Below are 22059 nucleotides of genomic sequence, written 5' to 3' on the forward strand. Positions count from 1 at the left end.
TTTTTATTAATAGCTTTTCATGATTTGTGTGCAATTTGTTCTAGTAGTAGCAACAGTCAATCAATCAATGTCTACTGAAATGTCTCCCTTTTTCACTGTTGCTTGGCAAATACTCCATTTCTTCATTAGTCTAAGAAATTTCTTCAAAAATAGTTACTGATTTTTGTACTTAACAACTAATAATTGAAGTCTACAGCGCCACCATATAAACAGCTTCCTTGATACATTTAAATCTTTTTCTCAACATCTTTTCTTCTGGTCTCAGTACCATCTCTTCTAAAAATATAAACCATATGATTTTTTAAGAACCAGTTAGACTATAGGCATTTTCTAGGTCAACTATTTTCTCCCTTTTAATCTTAATGGGGATCTAGAAACTGTCCTTTACCCATACAGAGATCTAAATAAAAACTTTACAATCATTTGCATGACAGGAGAAAAAATTTCGAATTATCTTATAGTTTGGTTTTAATTTTGGATTTTGGTCTCTTCTTCAGATCTATATTCTAAAAAGATCAACTTCCAGTAAAAAGGCTATTTATGTACTCAAAATTACTTGTACTAGTAATGAAATTTTCTATCAATGAAAAGCAAAGAAGCTCCTAGCTGCAGTGTAGAGTAACTTTTATTTGTTATTAATCCTATCTACTTTTGTCTATAGACATTACAATCTTATTTAGGAACATCAATAATTATTTATTATCTATTTTCACATTTATGTATTGTGCATGTGCACATACATATGGAGGTCAGAGAATAATTGGTAGGAGTCTTTTCCTTCCGTTATGTGGGTCCCACATATTAAATTCAGGTTGTCAGGCTGGCAATGTCATCAGTTATTAACCTTCACTTTTATCAAGAACAAGATGGTAGCATACTTGCAACAAATATCTCTTTCACTGTTAATTAAAAGTATAATCTCAGAGACCAGATCTATGAAATTATGGCAAGCACATATGATAGATCTGTTAGTACTTATGTATCCAGAATCAAATAAATACCCACTGACTATTTCTGCACAAAATTTAAGCCATCGTAGAACTCAGAAGAACTCAGATCAGCTCCTATTCACAGGCGGCGATTCCACAACAACAACAATGACATATCTTTAAGCACTATAAGAAATGTATTAATAAATTAAAATTTCAGTTTCAAACCATGATTCTAAATGTCTGCTAATCAATGTTGATTATTATGGGTCATATAAAATGTCTCTCATAAAAGTGCTCCTAACAAAAGATAGTTTTAAAATGACTTACAAAATATTTAAGGCCAGTTATACAGACAAGTTGGTGTATTTCAATCTGTTTTTCTTCAATAAAGTAGCAAACACTACAATGGTATTATCCTTTGGTTTTATTTTCTGAGATTAAAAAAAGTCTAGGCATAAATATTTTTAGATAATCTTAATGACATCCTTTAAGAAAACTGATCAAATGGCTTATTACACGTCTCTTGATTATTATCGTTCATTAATGTCACTGTCAGCCTTGATTAACTGATTCAAATTTTTCAGAGTATAATAAGCAACTTTTCTGCATCTTTCTCAAATCCCTGAGAATCGTAATTATCACAGAAGTATTTTATCCCTTCATTAAAAGTCTCTGGAAAGCAGTGGTGTTCTTTCATTGGTAACAGGACAAGGAGCAGTGTCATAGAGGGTTAATCCATGTAAATTGGCTTCCACCCGTAAAGTAATTTTCTGGAACAGAAAAAAAAATATAAAGAGAAGTTTGGTCCTTATCAGAGTATCATTTCATGCTTCAAAGACTCCCTTATGCAACAAGATAAAAACTAATCTAATGGGGAACAGGAAATCACTGCCACAGGCATCATCCTGAGCACCAAGAGAAACGGGAAAATCACTTTCTTGCCTCAGTAAGTTTCTTGTTTTGCTTTCGTTGTATTTTGTAAAACTATGTGTTAGGACTGGGCCTAGGTGAATGCACACAGATTATAGAAGTCTATCAAAAAATTTCTTCAGATATGCGTTGCAATTCCATTATGAAGGCTGAAATCTATTTGCAACACACTACTTCCTCAAACCCAGAAATAATTTCACAACATGTTACTCTTCTTGTATCACTGTCTCTCAAGCCAAGTTTTAAATAGCTAATTTTCAAAAAGGATAGGGACTCTGCCAATGAAATATTCTGGTATTCCACATGAAGTTCTACTGAATGAAACTGAAACTATTTTCTTACCTGGAAGTCACGAATGTACGTCAGGAAAAATCCAAAGAAAGAAAACGACATAGACCATTCTGCTGCAGTAGTGACCATGTGAAGCACATAACCCTGAGTCAGAGAGGGAAAACAGGGTAGTTCTGTGATGTTTTATTCAAAGAATCTATAGTATTTCTCAAATTAAGCAACATCAAATTCTTATAGCCTAATCTTCCTTCGATAATCAACCTTTGAGTTTTGAGAATTGCAATACCTATTTGGAATACACCTTCTAAACCATCCTAGACGTATGAGTTTCACTGAAAGCAAATGTTAATTCCCACTAAATAACCAAGACAAAACAGAGTCCGCACTGTACAACCAAGGAGTTACTTCTTGAGCCGTAAGACTCATAAATTAACACATGCAATCCTTACACTAAGGAGGCTAAGGGAAGATCACAAATTTAAGGTCAGCCAGACCAGAGTGAAATTAAAATATACCCCTCCAAAACAAGAAAACAAGCTGTGCCTAGTTTGTACAAGACCCTTGTTTGACCTCCAACACCATAAATCCTTAAAAAGTATATATGGAAGGAGCTTGGGGAAATGCTCGGTTGGTAGTGCTTGTTGTGCTAACATGAGGATCTTCATTCTCTCTCCAGAACCACACAAAAAGCCAGTGTATGGTCCATGCTTCTGACCCTAGAACTGGAGAGGTGGAACCAGGCAGCTTGCTGGAGCGTGGTGGCCAAACTGCGTGGCAACACCAGCAAGCTCTAGGCCAGTGAGAGATTCTGTCTCAAAAAACAAGCTGGATAGCACCCGAGGAATGACACCCAAGACTATCCTCTTGCTTTCAGGTGTACACGTCATACGCACACATGCACACTCAGAGTGTGCTTGAGTGTACATGAGTGTACATGTATCTTTATAAAATTCATAAAATCACACTAGAAAAATTTCCAGAATATTCACTATAAACTTTTGTAAGATCTTATTTTAGAGTTTGTACACCAACTTGTAACATATATGATATAGTGTTGAGAGGGCTCAACAGTTAAGAGAGCTTGCTGCTCTTCCAGAGGAACCAAGGTTTGTTCCCAGCTCCCATGTTAGACAGTTCATATTTGCATGAAAATATAGCCCCAAGGAATCCAATGCCCTGTTATGCCCTGTGCAGGCATCCACGCATACATGACATACAGATACACATAAATATAAATTTAAAATTAATCCTTAAAAAATTACACACATACACTTTCTATATTATTTTATATTAACATTTTATATTAAGCTCTTACTTTGTCCTCAGGGTTCCAGTGTAGTTTCTGTACTATATCAGCACCAAAATCACTACTGTACAAAATTGATGAGCAAGTCAGCACTATAAAAAAGTCAAGGAAGAATCTCAGAGGGTTGAAGGTTTGAATTTGTAAATCCTAACCATAAACAAAACAAAACTAAAGCCACTTTAAAGGCTAGCTTACACATTTGTTGCTATGGTCTAATTCTATTTCTTTAAAGATTTAGTGTCACATGGCAGTATTAAAAATAAAGATCTACTCCTGGGACCCTCAGAAAATGGTTTATATCATCATAGTCTTTGCTTCTTGATCAAGAACTAGCAGTTCCACCATAAATTTTCACTGAATAATTTTCTATAGTAAGCATACTAACTCTTCTTTGATTTCTCTGAAGTATGAGTATACCAAACATTTTTGTTCCTGGTCAATTACTTAACTGAATTTCATGTACAACTGTACAACATTCTTTAGCATAGAGTGACTTTAGAGGGATGGGGTGGAGGTGCTGGAGTAATGCCTCACCAGTGAAAAGCACATGTTGCTCTTGCAGAGGACCAAGATTTGATTCCCAGTACCCACATTAGTATGTCACAACCATCCATAAGTTCAACTCCACAGTATCTGACACCCTCTTCTGATACTGTGACTACTAGGTATGCACATGGTGCACATACACATATGCAGATAAAACACCCATACACATAAAATAATCTAAAAATATTAAAATTAACAAACTGGTACTTACATTGTACCTATTTTATTTCCTTGTTTTGTTTTCCTAGTTTCTTTGAACGGTAAACCACACTTTATAACAAAGGATACTGCTTAGTGCACTTACTCCACACCAGATAACCAACAGTAGTCTGATCCAGAAGACTTGTTTGCTGTGAATTTTAGGTTGCATTTGGTAGGAAAGGATGGTTTGAACAAACATGTATAATGAACCCATACTAAAGGCAAGCACAGCTCCACATACATGTGCAACAAATAGTGTTGATTTCTGAGAAGCAGAAAAAAAGTCTGTGAGTCAACCGAAGGAACTCAGAACACATCAACAATATATCATTTTAAAGCACAAGCCAGATAATTCAATAGAGCATTCACTGTGCGGAGAAGCTCTGCGGATTCCAAAATCACGTCCCCGAAGTACCAGAAGATTATAGTGAAACCAGATGACTTTATTTACCAACAGTGAAAATGGTAACAAATATTCATGTTTTCTTTTTATAACTTATTTAACATTATTATTTATTAGGTCCTATTAAGTGTCAAATATTTTTAAAAGCCATTAATATGTAAATGAATGAAAAAGACACTCAGCCCTCACAGTTTATTATATTCTAGTGAAGGTACACAAAAATAAATAATAAACTTCAGAAATAAAGGCATTCCACAGTAAGGTACAAAATGGTAATAATAATAGAAAAAAGCAAATAGGCTAAAAGCAAAGAGCTAGGGATATCAGGCTAAGAGAGTTTAAATTCAAATGTAATTTAAGGCCTTCATGGCTCTAGTTTGTTATTGATTATGTCACAGGGATTATTATTACTTTGTACTGATTATTCCACAGGGATTATTATAAATTATAATGTCTTCCCCTTATTCACTTACATTCAATTTTTAACATCATATTTTCCATCTGTTTAAAAGTGACAATTGTCAATATCAAATTTCTACAATCAAATTTTAAATCAAGTTTTGGTTGAATCACTGTTTTTTGAGTTTTTTAGTTGGCTGTGCTTCATTTGAGAGAAAAGACATGTCCAACACTTGGCACAGAGGGAACATAATGACTCGGAAAACAAAGGAAGGACAGGGTTCAGTTTCCTTCTTTTACATTAGCTGTACAATCCACAAACCCAGTTGATTTGCTATCTCTCAGTTGATTGCGACAGGTAATTGTCAATGTACAGAAATCAGAGAGTTTGATTTCTCAAAGGTACCAGTTTATTTTCTTAGTGAAAGTGCTGGCTAGTTGCTTGAAGGTATGGTTATTATATCTGATAAAGGTAAATATAGACATTGCCCAATCAATGTCATTACATTGTTCCTGAACAAAATCCTGAATTAAAGGCAAAAACAAAAAAATAGAGGGAAAGTATGTGCTGTATTAAAAACTGAAATGGAGCTGGGTGGTGGTTGCGCACGCCTTTAATCCCTGCACTTGGGAGGCAGAGGCAGGTGTATCTCTGTGAGTATGAGGTCAGCCTCATCTACAAGAGCTAGTTCCAGGGGCTATTACAAAGAGAAACCCTGTCTTGATAAACAAAACAAAAACCAAAAACAACAGCAACAAAAAAATGAAATGGAGGTGTATAAATGGAAACAGAATAAAGAGGAAATAAGAAGGGACACTAACACTAACAGACATTTGAGGGGTCTTAGCGAAACCTACTACAGTAGAAGTTTCTTAAGATATATACATATATGAAAGAAATCTAAAAAGATTCACCAAATAATAGGGAGAGACAAAGCCCCAAGAAGACATCCCTTGCCATTAAGTGAAACATCCAGTCCCAGGAATGGGTTACATCTAATTGAGTTGCTGGCCAAAAGAATCCATGAAAACCCCCGAACAACACAGGCTATTGCCAAAGCAATAGGATAATTCTCCACAAACTGATTGTAAGGTGCTATTGTTAAAGAAACACCTATAAGTCTCATTGAATATGGAGAAGCCATGCTATTGCCTAGCTAGAGCCTTTATGCCTACTGACTAGTGTTCATGGTACTCGATGGTACTCTGCATGCTATCTAACGAGACAAAAACATCAACCCAGCTACAAACTCTTCATTCTACACTGGTGACCTGCCTGTAAGATACACTTGTTCAATAGTGGTACAAAAGTTATAGAAGTAACGAACCACTAGCTGATTGGATTTAAGACCCATTTCATGAGAAAGAACCTACGCCTGCATTGCTTGGGTGGTCAAGAACCTGAGATTACACAGGTCATGGACCTGGGAAAAACCAAATACTACGGCTAGACGAAAGGGATATAGCAATAAAATGTCATTCAATGACATTCCGCTATATTCATAGGTCAGTGCCTCACTCAGCTATAACCAGAGAAGTTTCTTGCAGTAGATGAGAATGAATACTGAGACACAATTGGTCAATATATAGAGACTAAGAAGCCTTGGAACACTAAGTCCTAAATGGGATGTATTCATTAAACCCCTTACCTAAAGGATCAGGGAATAAACATAGAAGAGAAGACAGAAAGAACATAAGAGTCAGAGGAGATAGGAGGAATCAAAGAAACAGTGTTTTCCAGATACAATAGAACCAACCCACATATGTACTCACAGAGACCGGCAGCATGCATGGCACCTGCACAGGTCCAGGCAGTATGGGGTTCCGGCATTGAGAGGGGAAGCAGATTTGTGCTCCCATCCTTACCCATTAAACTATTTCAAATTAACAACCATTCACAAAAGAAAAATTAATTTTCTCCAATGGAGTCTCTGCTACATATACAAAGCACATAAAAGGGCAGGCCCCATGCTCAGCTGTAGATGGTCAACACAAAACAAACCCAATGGTATTTTGAAGAATTTTTTTTTCTCACAATGCTTTTGTTTGCACACTTTTTACCTAACAGGTCTTTTGCTTATATATTATATTTCCCAATTTTGTGTTTAAATGGCTTTGTGTGTTTCTCTTACTTTTTCTGTTTTTTATTTGTTTGTTTGTTTGTTTAATTCTGGTTCATTTGTGTAACATGAAAAGGCCGGGCCTGATTGTTTGTGGGTTTTTCTGTCCTGCCCGCCCCCCTCCCCCAACTGTTTAGTCCCAGAGAAAAATTACACAAAGAAATCTCTTTAAGTTAAAAAGCTGATTGGCCCATTAGGTCTAGCCTCTTACTGGCTAACTCTCATATCTTGATTAACCCATTTTTCTGATCTATGTTAGCCATGTGGCTCAGTACCTTTCTCAGTGAGGCAGCTCACATCCTGCTGCTTTGGTGATCTGGGTAGGAGTGGGAGGAATCAACTTCCTCCTCCCCAGAATTCTCCTGCTCTCCTTGCATCATTTCCACTTCCTGTCTGGTTTTCCCACCTACACCTCCTGCCTGGCCAATCAGCGTTTATTCAAAACATAATTGACAGAACACAGACAATTCTCCCACACCACATTTGTTTTGTCTATTTGTTTTCTACAGAGAGAAAGAAGGTATGGTGTTAGACATTTGGATGGGTGGAGATGTGAGGAGGATCTGGGAGGAGATGAGAGGAAACTGTGATAAGAATATGTTGTATAAAAAGAAAATTATTTTCAATTTTGAAAAGTTCATATGAGTACTTATCATGTATATCAGCTTTAATTATTTGTATAGATAAATAAACAGATATTGAAAAATAAACCTATGGCTTATTCTATCTAGTTTCCTAATTTTAGAAACTAAGGAAACAAAGGAGAGAGTTTAAGGTAACTGAAGACCATTGGGATCGATGCTGAAGTTCTGGACTAGCTGGCTGTTTAGGAGAGCATGGAAGAGAACCCGTCCTACTAATACCTTGACTTCGAGAGATTAAGTTGCTTTTTCAAGTTATCCAATTCATGGCATTTTCATATGGTGACCCTAGAAAACTAAACTTTACCTCCCTGTTTATTATCCCTTCCAAATCTCCTGAAGAATAAATCTCCCAGAAGGGAAACATTCTTCTAAGTGGATACTGAGGACCCTTATCACCCATTAGTTCTTCCGTTGAATAATATATACACCCTGTTCAAAGGCATTCAATTTATATGAAATTGTATTTTCAAATACAACATTCTGTATTTTGTATATTGGGCTTCCCCTTGAATACAAGCAATCATAGGATAAAAGTCTTTTCCTCAACCTTTTTATAGTACCTTCAGGGTTTCTCAAAAAGTTCCAAAATAATTAAGGAGAGCTGGCATGCATGAAGTAGTGTGCTAGGTGTTGGAGTTAGATGGGGCGCAAATCACTGCACTAATAATTAAAGAGAAATATACTAACAAATAAATAGAGAACTATTTCAACTGCGAATAAAAAATAAATTAGACCCCAGTAAGAAGTATAAAGAGTGAACTTTCCAAGACTAGAGAATACAAAGAGAAAACCCAGAATACACTGCAGTAGGACCCAACAAAACCACTTCCTAGAAAAGTGGGATCCATACTGAGGCCTAGATTTACTTAGGTCTGAGGTTCGTAGCATACTCAAATACTTATGTAAAGGAGTTAAATAAACTTCCTTCCTTCAAGGAACAAGAACAAAATGGGATTAGCATGATATACAGTGGCAACGTTAAGAACACAGTGATACAAAAATGAGGCTAGAGAACCTGATTAGAGAGGACCCTGGATCAGATTAAATATCTGAGTTTATTAAATTATTTTTTCTTAATGTAAATTCTTTGGAGCTTTAAGCAAGGCAACAGAAACCTTTTTTTTTTAATGGAGATTAAGTAAAGTAAGAGTGAATACAGATGAGCAATTCCCTTCAAAGGGAACTGGCAGGAAAGGAGGGAGAAATGAAAATAATGAGAAGCAGGAGCATTTAAAATATACTTAAGAGGGAAATCAGTAAGTCAACATTCAAAACAATGATAAACTCTCCTCCAAGCACACCACTCCTAAAAGAAATTATAAGAGTGATAAAAGGTAGGTGATAATGTTCACCACTTTAAGTGGCAAAACCTTACATCAGGAAGAAGAGGAACACGGGGGTATTTGGGTGATGCTAGGTCTGTGGATAAAGGAGTCAGAAAGGAAGCCAGGAGTAAAAGTCAGAATGTTCAAGATGTCCCTAGTTGAAGGAGGAGTTGTAACAAAAGAGTGATCTGATTTGAAGTGATAAAGCCAAGAGGACTGGTATAGTGACCTGAATGAGAGTGGACGCAGAAAACAAAACACCAAGTTTAGATCTGCAATGCATAACACCCATCAGTTCTGTCTGATCTTGAGGTGACCTCCCCTGAAGAGTAACGATGTCTGTCTCGTAACTATCTTGATTGTACTGACCAACAGTTCTGAGAACTGTTTGTCTAGATTACTGAATGTGGATTCCTCTAATACTGAAAGTAGCTGTTCTAAAGCAGCTTAATTCTGTCAGGTGAAGAGGCAGGAGCAGCATGCGCGTGAAGAGCTCAGCTTTTCATTTTACCACCGACACCCAAGCATTTTGGGAAAACACCATACTTTGTTAAAAAAAAAAAAAAAAGCATACCTGGAAATTTGCCACAAGACAGAGTCCTAAACAACTCAGTATCCCAAGTACAAGGCCAGCTTTGTTGAATTTGATGATAAGGTTCTCTTCAGGATTCAGTGCATGAACTTGTTTGTAACGAACATACATGGTAGCAATACCTAGGAATTTGAAAAACAACGAAGTAATGAGTAACCAGGGTAACAAAATGCCAGAGAAGAGTTCACAAAGCTGAACTGTTATCCAGAATCACAGATTGTCCTTTGGACATTAACTTGAAAGAAGGGCACAAAAAGAGCTGTAGATTTTAAAGAACTTCTATAGTCACACTATAGAACGACTTGAATCTCTGGGTGCCTGAACAAGCCCTTTGCCTTCCCTGGGTCTCGTATCTACAACTACTTAGTATAAAGCTTAGAAGTTTGATGTATTCTGGAAAAATTCCCTCATGATATTCTTACTATATTAAACTCATAATATTTTTAGGATCAACATCAAAGTGAACAGCAGAATGCAGATGGGACGTGCATAGGTAGAACAAAGGGCTTTCCTCCTCATTCCAGTCGTCAATTATACAAGAAAATAGAGTCTTCTTTGCATGCTCATGATTCAAGAAAGGGCCAAATCAAACTTTCCATTGCAGAGTTATTACCAAACAACTCAGTAGTATAATAAAAATGACAGATACATGCTTTGTAGATACGTTTCTGAAAAGTATAAAGAGAAAACATATATTTATATTTTTTCTAACGTCTATTTTTTCAATATTCTTTTACTTTTATTTATTTATTTAATGTGTATGTGTGTGTAATCACTAGACAGCCTCTGGGAGCTGGTTATTTCCACCCCCCAGTTAGGTTCTGGAGATCAAACTCAAGGTCGTCATGTTCAGTAGCAAGTACCTTTACCTCCTGAGCCATCTTGCCAATGCTAATTCCTTTTTTTATACAAGCAAATAAGTATTGAATTGACAGATGAAATTATTTTAAATGACGATATTTGATTATAAAATATTTTACTAAATTAACAAAAATCTGGCTCACAAAAGAGCCTGAATATAATTCACTACAGTAAGTTCCATGGCATTAGAATATTAATCAAAAGTGAAAACATAATTCCATCTCTACTCTTGAACTTTTAAACTGTTTTTCACAAAAGAATTTAGTTGTGCTCAGTTTTACCCACAGTTCTTGATTTAACATGAGATGTTCAAGAAATCTTCACTGGCTGGTGGTGGTGCATGCCTTTAATCCTAGCACTTGAGAGGCAGAGGCAAGTGGATCTCAGTGAGTTTGAGGCTGGTCTGGTCTACAAAGCAAGTTCGAGAACAGCCAGAGCTGTTACACAGAGAAACTCTGTCTTGAAAAATCATAAAAAAGAAAAAAAAAAGGCCCCGAGGGATGTTTCACTGTGTTTGGAACCTCTGTTTGGATAAGAAGTCAAATAATCATATAAATATTTCTTCAAAGTGTATTTCTATAATTAGACATTTGTACCTGTGGGGTTTTTTTCTTGTTAGGCAGCAAGGTTTATTACTATATAACCAAAAGTTTTCTTTCTTTTTTAGGAACATAGTTATAATCCATAATTTAGTAGAAACACATTCTCAAGTATAACTAGAAAATAAGCAACGATACAATTTTAAAGAAGAAAACAGCAATTTGACTATTCATTTGAGTGTTAAAAACTACTTCCACTACTTACCTAAAACTGCAGCAATATTTAGCATTACTCCAAAGAGGCATCTTTCTGGAGGTACTGTACCAGTATCACTGCAAGACAAAGTATGAAGGCTTCATACACTAATATCCTACCATATGTAACAAGAGCCATTTCGAAACATTTTATCCTTTAAAAGCCCCTGAACTTGACTCATATATTTATAAGGAGAACATAATTTCATAACTATAAATATCTGCCTTCCCTTTTTCTATCATTTCAGATTTTTTCATTTCCATGTAGATGTATATTTCCATATAGAAACCATTTTTAAAAAAAGCTTATCCTTTATATGCTGAATGTACATTCTGCAATTATCTAAAATTAGGGACATAAATATATCAATTTATCATCCCCATCAAAATGTTCTGTAAAAGCACTGGCCCTTTCAAAGCTCTTGTCTCTTTGTATCTGCTGTTGATTGTCTGTACTTCAATTAATACCTGTTTATTAACTGATCATTAAAAATACTAATTAAACACCATTCATCAGTTATTGTCTTATAGTTAGGGCTTTTACTGCTGTGAAGAGACATAATGACCATGACAACTCTTAAAAGAAAAAACATTTAATTGGGGCTGGCTTACAGGTTCAGAGATTCAGTGTATTATCGTCATGGCAAGAAGCATGGCAGTAGGAAGAGGAAGAGAGAGTGGCTGGGGCTGGCTTGAGCCCAAAGTCCACCCTGGTGACACATATCCTCCAACAGGGCCACCCTCTATGGGCCTATGGGGGCCACTTTCATTTAAACCACCACAGTTATCATTTCTGGGCCAAGAGTAGAGAGGATAACGAACTTGACAAAACCTCCACCCTCATGGAACTCACATTCAGGACCCATTTTGAGCATCTTACTTTTAAACTGGGACCAGTAGACCATGACTGACAATACTCTGCCCAGGATCCTCAAAACCACTCGTTATACTATATTTCAACAGATCTTTTTGATGCCTATCCTCCAGGGCACTGTGGACTACTACACAGACCCAGATAGAAAACAAACCATTTAAAAACTGTAAATCTTTCGATTTCTCCTTAACACTACTTTTTTTTCATCTGCTAATTGGAGCTACTCATTCATTCCCAGTTTTGCTGGATCAATATACAGATGAAATAAAAAGTGAGACAATGCATGTAAACTATCCAGCAGAGTAGAGACATACAATAAGCATTATTGCCTTTCCTTTCCCTAAAACTACTACAAAGATCAAAAAGACCAAGTTGTTAGTCTTGACATAAAGCATTACAGATTACACAATTGTTGGTTACTGCCCTGATACAAGGGCCACTACTGCACCTTTAGGGCTATCTCTGCCATGTTGGTCATTGCTGGAGTTTGTAGGCATCATGACTGAATAGGACCACTGATTGCTCTTCTTTTGCAGCCTGCATAACACATTCTAGTACTATGAAAGTTAGTCCTCAGGGAGGAGACTGCCAGGTCAGATTCAGCTTGAATTCTGAGTCCTGTGTCTTCACCAATGGGGAATTATCTTTACATTCTGTGAGGCAAGCAAGAGCAACAGCAATAGTTTGTACTCTTTGGGGAATTGTTTGGGTTCCCCTGACCAACAACAGCGTTAGAAGGAAGGTTCTCATGCCTCGTATTTGGGGTTATGCGAGGTAGTCTATGGCTGTTGCAGGGAGTATTCTATCACTCCAAATGGCAATTTTCATTTAAACTATATTTGGTACACATATGCACACTATACATATATATGCATATATACATATATGTTTATACACACACACACACACAAAATGCAGGTTCCCTCTGGCTTTTTTCAACACCTACAGCATTATTTAGTCTTCCTCCCCTTCTCTTCTCTGTATTGCTCCCATACCCCTATCTTTCCCTCTTTTTCCTGTTTCACAGGACCTATATCTTGCTCTAGAGCTCCCTTTCTCCCTTCATAGTCCCTTTTTACTTTCTCGGTTTCTGCAATTGCTCCAGGATACGTACTCATCTGAAGACTGGGAGCTAGGGACTGCAGATGAGAGAGCACATGTAGCATTTTTTCTGGGTCAGGATTACCTAACAATATAACCTTTTCTAGCTTGTTCCATTTACCTGAACGTTTCATAATCTCATTTGTCAGCTTAATAGTGTTTTATAGTGTATTTCTACACTATTCATTTGTCAGTTGAAGGGCATTTAGTTTGCTTGCATTTCTCAGCTATTTTGTATAGACTATTAATGACCATGGCTGAGCAAGTATCTGTGGAGCAGGATGTCAAATCCTTTGAGCAATATGCCAATTTATTTTTAGCTTTGTAAGAATTCTATGCACTGATTTTCAGAGTGGCTCCATCAGTTTGAAATCCCATCTACAATAAATGAGGGTTCTCGTTTCTCCACATCCTTGCTAGCATTTGTCAGTTGATCTTAGCCATTTGGACTGTTGTATGATGAAATCTCAAAGGAGTTTAAATTTGCATTCTTAATTGCTAAGGAAGTGAAGAACTTTTTGAAATATTTCTTAGCCACTTTTATTTCTTTTGAATTCTGTTCAGAACTATCACATCAATAGCCTATTTTTCATTGGAAAATGTTCTTGGCTCTTTATTTTTCTAGTTCTTTGCCTGGTTTGGATATTAATCCTCTAACAGATGGATGGCTGGTGAAGACTGTGTCCCAATGTGTGCTTCTCTTCCCTGGACTGCTTCCTTTGCTGTACAGCGCAACGGCTGGCACCCCATCTGAAGCACACTACTTAGAAACTCACTTTATTTCCTTTAGGATTATAACTGTTTGGAAAACACCTACAAACCAAAAGAAAATACTTTTGTGGAATATTTAGCTTAACTTAGTTATATATCATGCAAAAGAAATGAGCCTAAGTGGAGAATAGGTACCACAATTAAAATACCACAGCATTACTGAGAGAGATCAGGGTAATACAGAGCTTATTATCAGAAAAATAAAAGCAGAAGGAGATGGGGTGAGCTGGGGGGAGGGAGTGTCCAGAGAACTTGGAAAGATCACAGACAAGACCAACAGAGAATTCAAACACTCAAAAGACACTCATTAGCTCTTAAGTTACAGAAAGCTCTGAATGCCAAGAAGACAAGTTTTCAAAAGGGGAAATAAAAAAATGCTGACAAAAAAAAAATTCGCACTTTCTTACAGAGTTACAAGGAATTTGTCTGACTCCTTCAGCTATGTGTTTCTATAACACAAGTGTGATTGCCAAATTATTACTAGAAATGAACATTTGAAATCATAAAAATTGTGGGTTTTATAAACATCTCTAAGTGCACACGATTTGTGTATGATCTTTGTGTGTTATCTCCATTATAGAAACCACAGCCATATGGTACCCCTTCTGAAGGACACTTACTTGCCAAAGCATAAGAACTTGATCGTTTTAATGGCTCAAATGAACCTTCTGATTTATAACTTTTTTAAAGTTTGCTGTTTTCTGTGTTAGAAAGGTTATGTATCAGAAATAAATGAGGAAATGGAACACTTGCAACAAACATAGGATAAAAAGTACTATTCATTTCCCTGATCGCTAAGGATGTTGAGCATGACCTTAAGTGTCTTTTGGCCATTCGGAGTTCTTCTGTTGAGAATTCTCTGTTCAGATCAGCACCCCCATTTTTTAATTGGGTTAATTAGAATTTTAGTGTCTAGTACACCGGTCAGATTAGCTAAAGTCAAAAACACCAATGATAGCCTATGCTGGAGAGGATGTGGAGAGAGGGGAACTCTCATCCATTGTTGGTGGGAATGCAAACTTGTGCAGCCACTGTGGAAATCAGTGTGGCGATTTCTCAGGAAACTGGGAGTCAACCTCCCTCAAGACCCAGCAATTCCACTCCTGGGAATTTACCCAAGAGATGCCCTATCACACCACAAAAGCATTTGTTCAACTATGTTCATAGCAGCACTATTTGTAACAGCCAGAACCTGGAAACAACCTAGGTGCCCCTCAATAGAAGAATGGTTAAAAAAGGTGTGGAACATATATACATTAGAGTTTTACTCAGCGGTAAAAAACAATGACATCTTGAATTTTGCATGCAAATGAATGGACATAGAAAACGCTTTACTGAGTGAGGTAACCCAGACCCAAAAAGAGGAATATAGTATGTATTCACTCATATGTGGATTCTAGCCATAATTAAAGGTCTTTGAGCCTTTTATTCGTGATCCTAGAGAAGCTAAATAAGAAGGTGAACCTGAAGAAAATCATGTAGTTATCCTCCTGAAGATTGGAAGTAGACAAGAGTGCCAAGGGGATGGGGGGGGGGTTGTTGGAAGGAGAGAGGATTAGAAAGAAGAAAGTAGGGGAGGAATGGGGAAAGCTAGGGGGATTGGGATGGGGGGGAGGGAGGAAGGATGGATATGGGATCAGGGAAGTATATATCTCAACTCAGGGAGTCATTTTAGGGTTTACAAGAGACTTGATTATAAAGGGGATCCCAGGTCCAAGGAGAGATCCCCAGATTGTTCTCTGGACAGAGGAGAGGGTGCCTGAACCGGTCTTGGCCCATAACCATACTGATGAATATTTTGTATATCACCATAGAACCTTCATCTGGCGATGGATGGAGATAGAGACAGAGATCCACATTGGAACACTGGACTTAACTCCCTAGGTCAAACGAGAAGCAGAAGGAAAGAGAACATGAGCAAAGAAGGCAACACCAGAGGGAACCTTCATCTGACGATGGATGGCGATACAGACAGAGACCCACATTGGAGCACTGGACTGAGCCCCCAAGGTCTAAATGAGGAGCAGAAGGAGGGAGAACATGAACAAGAAAGGCAGGACCATGAGGAGTATGTTCACCCACTGATACAAGGGGACTGACCTAATGAGAGTTCACCAAGACCAGTTGGACTGGGTCTGAACGAGCATGTGATCCAACCAGATTCTCTGAATGTGGCCGGATTCTCCGAATGTGGCTGGCATGGGGTCTTTCTGAAAAGCCACTGACAATGACACTGGGACTTGTTTCCTCTGCATATACTGGATATTTGGGATCCAGTCTGTTTGGATGCTCACCTTCCTGGACCTGGAGGGAGGGGGGAGGAACTTGAACTTTCCACAGGGCAGGAAACCCTGACTGCTCTTAGGGATGGAGAGGGAGGAGGAAAGGGAGTGGGGGGAGTGGGAGGGTATTGGGAGGAGGGGCGGAAATGGAAACTTTTATAAATTAATAAACTTTTTAAAAAAAATAAAAAAATAAATAAAAAAGTAGTGGTCCAGAACCTTGCTAATGCTGTAAAAATTTAATGCAGGTCCTTGTGTTGTAGGGATTCCCAGCATAAAATTATTTTTATTGAAACTTCATTACCGTAATTTTGCTACTGCTAAATCCTAGTGTAAATATTTGGTTTCCCATGGTCTTGGGAAACTCCTGTGATAGGGTCATTCTACCCCCAAATGGATCGCCACTCATAGGTGAGAACCTCTGCATTAGTAGTTTTTGATGTGAGGTCAAAGCATTAAATATGTTAACAGTGTCTTGGTGCTTTCTGATGTTTTGGTAATGTTGAGAATGTGTAGTCGAATAAAGATATTAAAATGTGGCCTGTTTGTTTTAAACTTTATTTCAATGTAAAATACTTGAAAAAAGGGAAAAATCCAACAAGGACTGACTTTGTTGCTGTTCTTCTAGTTTTATGTGATCCACCATAACTAGAGGGAGGTATGTGTGTCAGTAACTCAATAAGCTTCAGGGTTTTTGTCCACCCTTGATCACACCCATATGAGCACAAAGATTTGTCAGAGTTTAGATAGTTTTCAGGGACAGTCAGAAAGTAAGTAGTCAGAAAATATTTTTAATCTAAATTGTCTGAACAATCTCAGGTCAGGCTAGAGTTATTTAGCTCACAAGACTTTGTTATATCATTTTATTGCTCATCAATATTAATTTTAACTTATTTTTATATGTGAAACTTTGTCTTAAAAAAAAAGTACTATTCAGACAAAGATTAAAAAAAAGCAATTGATTCAATTAATTCTATGATGTTTCAAAGGCTTCAGCTGTCCCAGGTGGGATCATCTAGATAAAAACACAAAAGCCTGCTGAGTTGTACTTAGGGATGGTGTTTTCACCACCTCCACCCCATTTAATTCCTTCAGCTCTTCCACTCTCAGTATTTAATTCACCTTTTCCTTATGAAAATGTTTTTAAACTTTAGTACCTTAGAAACCATTCATAATTATTATTTTCTCATATTCTCTTTGTGCATGCATAAATATGTCTAGCCATGTCCAAGTCAAAGTCTTTTTACTTTCTCGTCTATCCATCACACAGAGAAATACATTTTATACAGTATGTAAAGTTATTCAATGGGTCTTTATTATCAGATTATTTCTGAAAGTCAGAGGGGGCATGTTAACATCTTAATACTCTTAAAAGTGATTATTACAGAGAAAAACAACAACAACAACAAAACAGAACCAAAACAAAACAAAAACAAATAAACAAACAAAAATCTATTACTAGTAAGAAAAAAAAAAGGAAGAAATGGGAGAAAGAATCTATTTATTTATTTATTTATCTATTTTTTTTCGGTTGAGACAGGGTTTCTCTGTAGCTTTGGATCCTGTCCTGGAATTCGCTCTGTAAATCAGGCTGGCCTCAAACTCACAGAGATCCACCTGCCTATGCCTCCTGAGTGATGAGTTTAAAGGGGTGTACCACCACTGCCTGGTTGAAATAATCTTTTTTTTTTTTTTAAACATGGATGACAAAACAAACTCTGGAAGGCAAGCTACCAAACCACTGATCACTCCAGAGATGGGGACTTCAGGAGTGAAGAAGGAACTTCCACTTCAGTTTTCAAAAAAACTTTCATTTTGAATTTATTTGTGTGTGTGTGTGTGTGTGTGTGTGTCTGTGTGTGTCTATGTGTGTGTCTGTGTGGGCCAGAAGAAGGCATCGAGTCCCCTGAAACTGGAGTGACAGGCAGCTGGGAGCTACCCTATGTGGGCACTGGGAACCAAACGTGGGTCCTCTGTAACAGCAAGCATTTTTAATGACTGAGTCAGCCTTAGTGACTTCCTGCTTATGGACAACATCACCTTGTTAAATCTGTTGCAATAATTGCTTGCATTTTAAAAAGAAGGGATGAGGGGCGCTAAAGGCAGCGCAGTTGTTAACTGGCTTCTCTGACAAAAAACCTGGGCTCAGTCTCCAGCACTCACATAGCTGCTTACCACCCTTGGTAACTCCAGTTCCAAGGGCTCTGGAGCGCTTACCTGGCTGGCACCAAGCATGTATGTGGTGCACATACATTTCAGGATAAACACTCATATGAATAAAATTTAAAAGTGGTTATGAACAGTACATGCAACACCCATAATGAAATTGTTAGTAGTTTTGAAATGTCAAAAATATAACATTGATAACCTATTCTTTCAGAAATATCTCACCAGCAGGTTGTGAAGAGTAAGAACACAGTCCCTGGAATAAAACCAGAGGTCTTAGTTCCATCACTGAATGAGTTGTATTATCATTGAGCAAATACATACTTTCCAGGAACTTTGCTTCTCTGATATAGCTATTAAATGTGCTCAAAGTTTAGTCTAACGGGAAGCATTATGAGTAGCTTAAAGGTGGACCCTTTAAGATGTAAGGCCCATGAGAGCTCTTTAGGTCACTGGATGTACACACTTAAAGGGAATTACAAAGCTCTGATCTCCTTCCTGCTTGCTTTTGCTTTTGTTCCCTATATATTATTGCCATGACATTTGCCTTGCACCAGGCAACTGTGAGACAAAGCAACCCTTTTCTCCTTAAACTGGTTTTTTCCATATATGTGTATATATTACAGTAACAGCAGATGACTACAGAGCCTCTCTTCTTAAATTAGGATAAATTTCTCTACGTCACAAGGATGGTGTAAGAATTTGACTCCCTAAGGCATGAAGAGTAGTCAGAACATTACCTTGTCCCACAACTAATCAATAAATACTTACCAGTACTACTATAGTTTCCCAATATTACTATGCTTGCAACATTTTTTAACTTTTAAGAGGAAAGTAATTATGATTCTAGTTTCTGGGGCAAGTTCAAGCACATATTTAAAAGACAACTCACTAAGAGATTAGAATTTATTAACTGACTCACCCCACTGTTCCCATATTTCTCCATTACATGGAAACAACCAAATGTAAGTTCTATTTTATGGTCCCTTTGCTACAATGGCAGCATAAAAATTTGAATTTTCAAATGAAAATTGAAAGGCCAGATTCAATGTAAACTACGAATAAAGACTCTCCATGGTCTGGAAAAGTAGCTTGGTGTGGGGCACTTACCTAAACCTGTGTTCCAATCCCAGTCCTGAAGGATGACCAGGGTCCCACCTACCTGATATAAGGCAATGCAGGATCAACATGGTGGAGTGTTATTGCAGTGATGTATGAGAATATAAAGGTAGCAAATGTCCATATTACAAGTGCTGATGGCAGGAAACTGAGGCCTTGCTGAAACCACCACATTTCAAACAGGTTATCTGCAGCAAAAAAGACAAAAGAGAAACAGTAATGGATGAGCTTTTCCATTCGTTGTTAGCCATGCCCTCTCCAACCTTGTACTCTTGCTCTGCAAGCATCCCCACACTTGGACTCTTACCCTATAAGCCTCCCCTCACACCACTTCAGCACCACCTCTTCACTTTCTCAGAACTAAGACTCACCTATTGGCCAGACCCAGAAACTTGCTCTCCACTTCAACATTTCACACATGACAAGTGTCAACCCTGATTCTTCTATTATTTCTTTGCATTCTACCTTCTCTTTGTATCGTCACTGCTAGGACTCTGCCTAAACCACTATCATCTTTGACCAGATTACTAGAGTAACCTTCTAACTGGACCTTGTAATGCTATTAAGTATAAAATTACCCTTCTGTATCATCACTACCTTACTGATACCAAAGAACAAAAATGCTCAAGTCCTTCATCCAAAATGCATAGGATTTGCCTACAGTCTACATATACCCTATACACTTTAGGTGATGTCTATATCATAATAATGGAAATCATTAAGATAGTTGTTATAATAATACATTATATTATTATATAATGTATATATAGTTATATATACATTATATATAATTGAATAATAAAATAATTAATAATATTTTTATATTATTAATTATATAATAATTAATAAAAGTATCCTTACATTTACAACACAGCTGGGCTCCCACCCTGGTCCCCCACTCCTAATATTCTCAATCTACAATTGGTCAAATCAGTGAATGTGGTCTTTTGTTTCCTGGGGAAAAGAAAGTTACGGAAATCTCTGTAATCTCTAGACTGGCAAATGTCTTATATACTGATGAGTTTGCTGGGCAGTGTAGCCTCTTGCCAACCTTAGAAGGAAAGATTGAGGCATGATGAGAGGATTAGGATTCTCATACATTTAATCAATCATGCCTCTGTAATGCAGTTTCAGTTCAAATTCCAAAAGAGACAAATCAGATGAACAGAAGTGACGGAGGATGCCTATAATCCACAGTATAAATGTCAGTACAGAAGACACCTAGATGGGGAGAGAGGCTCTTGAGCTACAGTGGGCAGATGGGGATTGCCAGCTTGTGGTATATTCTGCAGTAGACCCATAGTTTCCCTGGTCAGGCTTTCTGGACCTCATCCCTCTCATCCAGGCCCTCATTGTAAACAAGAAATGTGGTGCTTGGAGCCAAAGAGGTTTTTATTTTTTTTCTTTTGTCATCCAAGTTGAAATTAAATCTTTGAAATCTAGAGGTCAGTGACTCTCCCACATCAATAGCAGCCAACCTGACTATGTACGTGTCAGTGTGTCCCTCTCTCTCTGACACAAGGTCTCAAGCATTCCAGGCTGGCTACCTCGTTGTTAGGACTCTAAGTGTATACCACACCATATCTGGTTGATGAGGTTCTAAGGACCAAACCCAAGGCTTCAGGTATACTAGATAAGCCATCTACCAACTGAGCCATATCAGCTTCTCAAGAAGATAGGGTCTAGAGTTTGACCTGTGACTATGGATAGTAGAGAGAAGACAAACAGAAAAGGATGTAGGGCTTCAAAATGTAAAAATGCAGAAATACCAGGGTGACAAGACCAGAATAGGGCTACCCCTGATCATAGTTCAGGTTTCCTTTATCAAGATCAATGAGTGGGAGCATGGCAGCCAGAAACAGAATGACAAGGAAGGCATGCTGCTAGTAAGTCTGGCAAGCACCAGGGCTTCCACTGTGATCTATAGTAGCCTGGACTGGGAAATTGATAGGGAGAAAGCTTGCAAAAGGCTATGTTGATGGTAAAGGGGAAGTGGAGAAATATTTGCATGACAGCAGAGTTCCCACCATGACTGAGATACAGCTGCTCTGCTATTTCCAGAAACCTTTCTTTACTTCCTCACCCAGAGAGAACTACTTGCTGGACCTGCTTGTGAGTAGTATGTCCAGGGATGGCACAAAAATGAGCCACCTGGGCCCCAGGGTGCTCAGTGACCTGGCATGTCAGCAGAATACGACCATAGAAAGCCTGGGCTCAGCGCCTGCAGGCACACCACTGAGGAGCACACTGCCTACCTGAGGCTATCATCACTCCCACACCTCTTGTACACATTTTTATTATTTATTATTCTACGTTTGAGTCTTCTGTCTGCATATATGCCTGTGTATGTTGGATTCTCTGGAGCTGGGGTTACAATTAGATGGTTGTAAGCTGATATGTGG

The 22059-nt window shown here is 37.7% G+C and overlaps 1 protein-coding gene across 3 annotated transcripts in view; it reads right to left on the bottom strand.

Moving 5' to 3' along the window:
• Positions 1-1338: 1338 nt before the first annotated feature.
• The window catches only part of Dram2 (DNA damage regulated autophagy modulator 2), a 28007-nt gene continuing 7286 nt past the window's right edge, over positions 1339-22059 (bottom strand). For all 3 annotated transcript variants that reach the window (XM_048443418.2, XM_085677857.1, XM_087897671.1), the window contains 7 exons: positions 19701-19845; positions 11355-11422; positions 9672-9811; positions 4294-4471; positions 3469-3551; positions 2205-2297; positions 1339-1702 (listed from right to left, as the gene is read on the bottom strand). In XM_048443418.2, coding sequence (XP_048299375.1) covers positions 1595-1702; positions 2205-2297; positions 3469-3551; positions 4294-4471; positions 9672-9811; positions 11355-11422; positions 19701-19831 — 801 coding nt within the window. In that variant the 5' untranslated portion in view covers positions 19832-19845 and the 3' untranslated portion in view covers positions 1339-1594. The remainder of the gene's footprint in view (positions 1703-2204; positions 2298-3468; positions 3552-4293; positions 4472-9671; positions 9812-11354; positions 11423-19700; positions 19846-22059) is intronic.

Source organism: Myodes glareolus, chromosome 17 (genome assembly GCF_982192425.1).
Source record: "Myodes glareolus chromosome 17, mMyoGla1.1, whole genome shotgun sequence".
Classification (NCBI taxonomy): Eukaryota; Metazoa; Chordata; class Mammalia; order Rodentia; family Cricetidae; genus Myodes; species Myodes glareolus.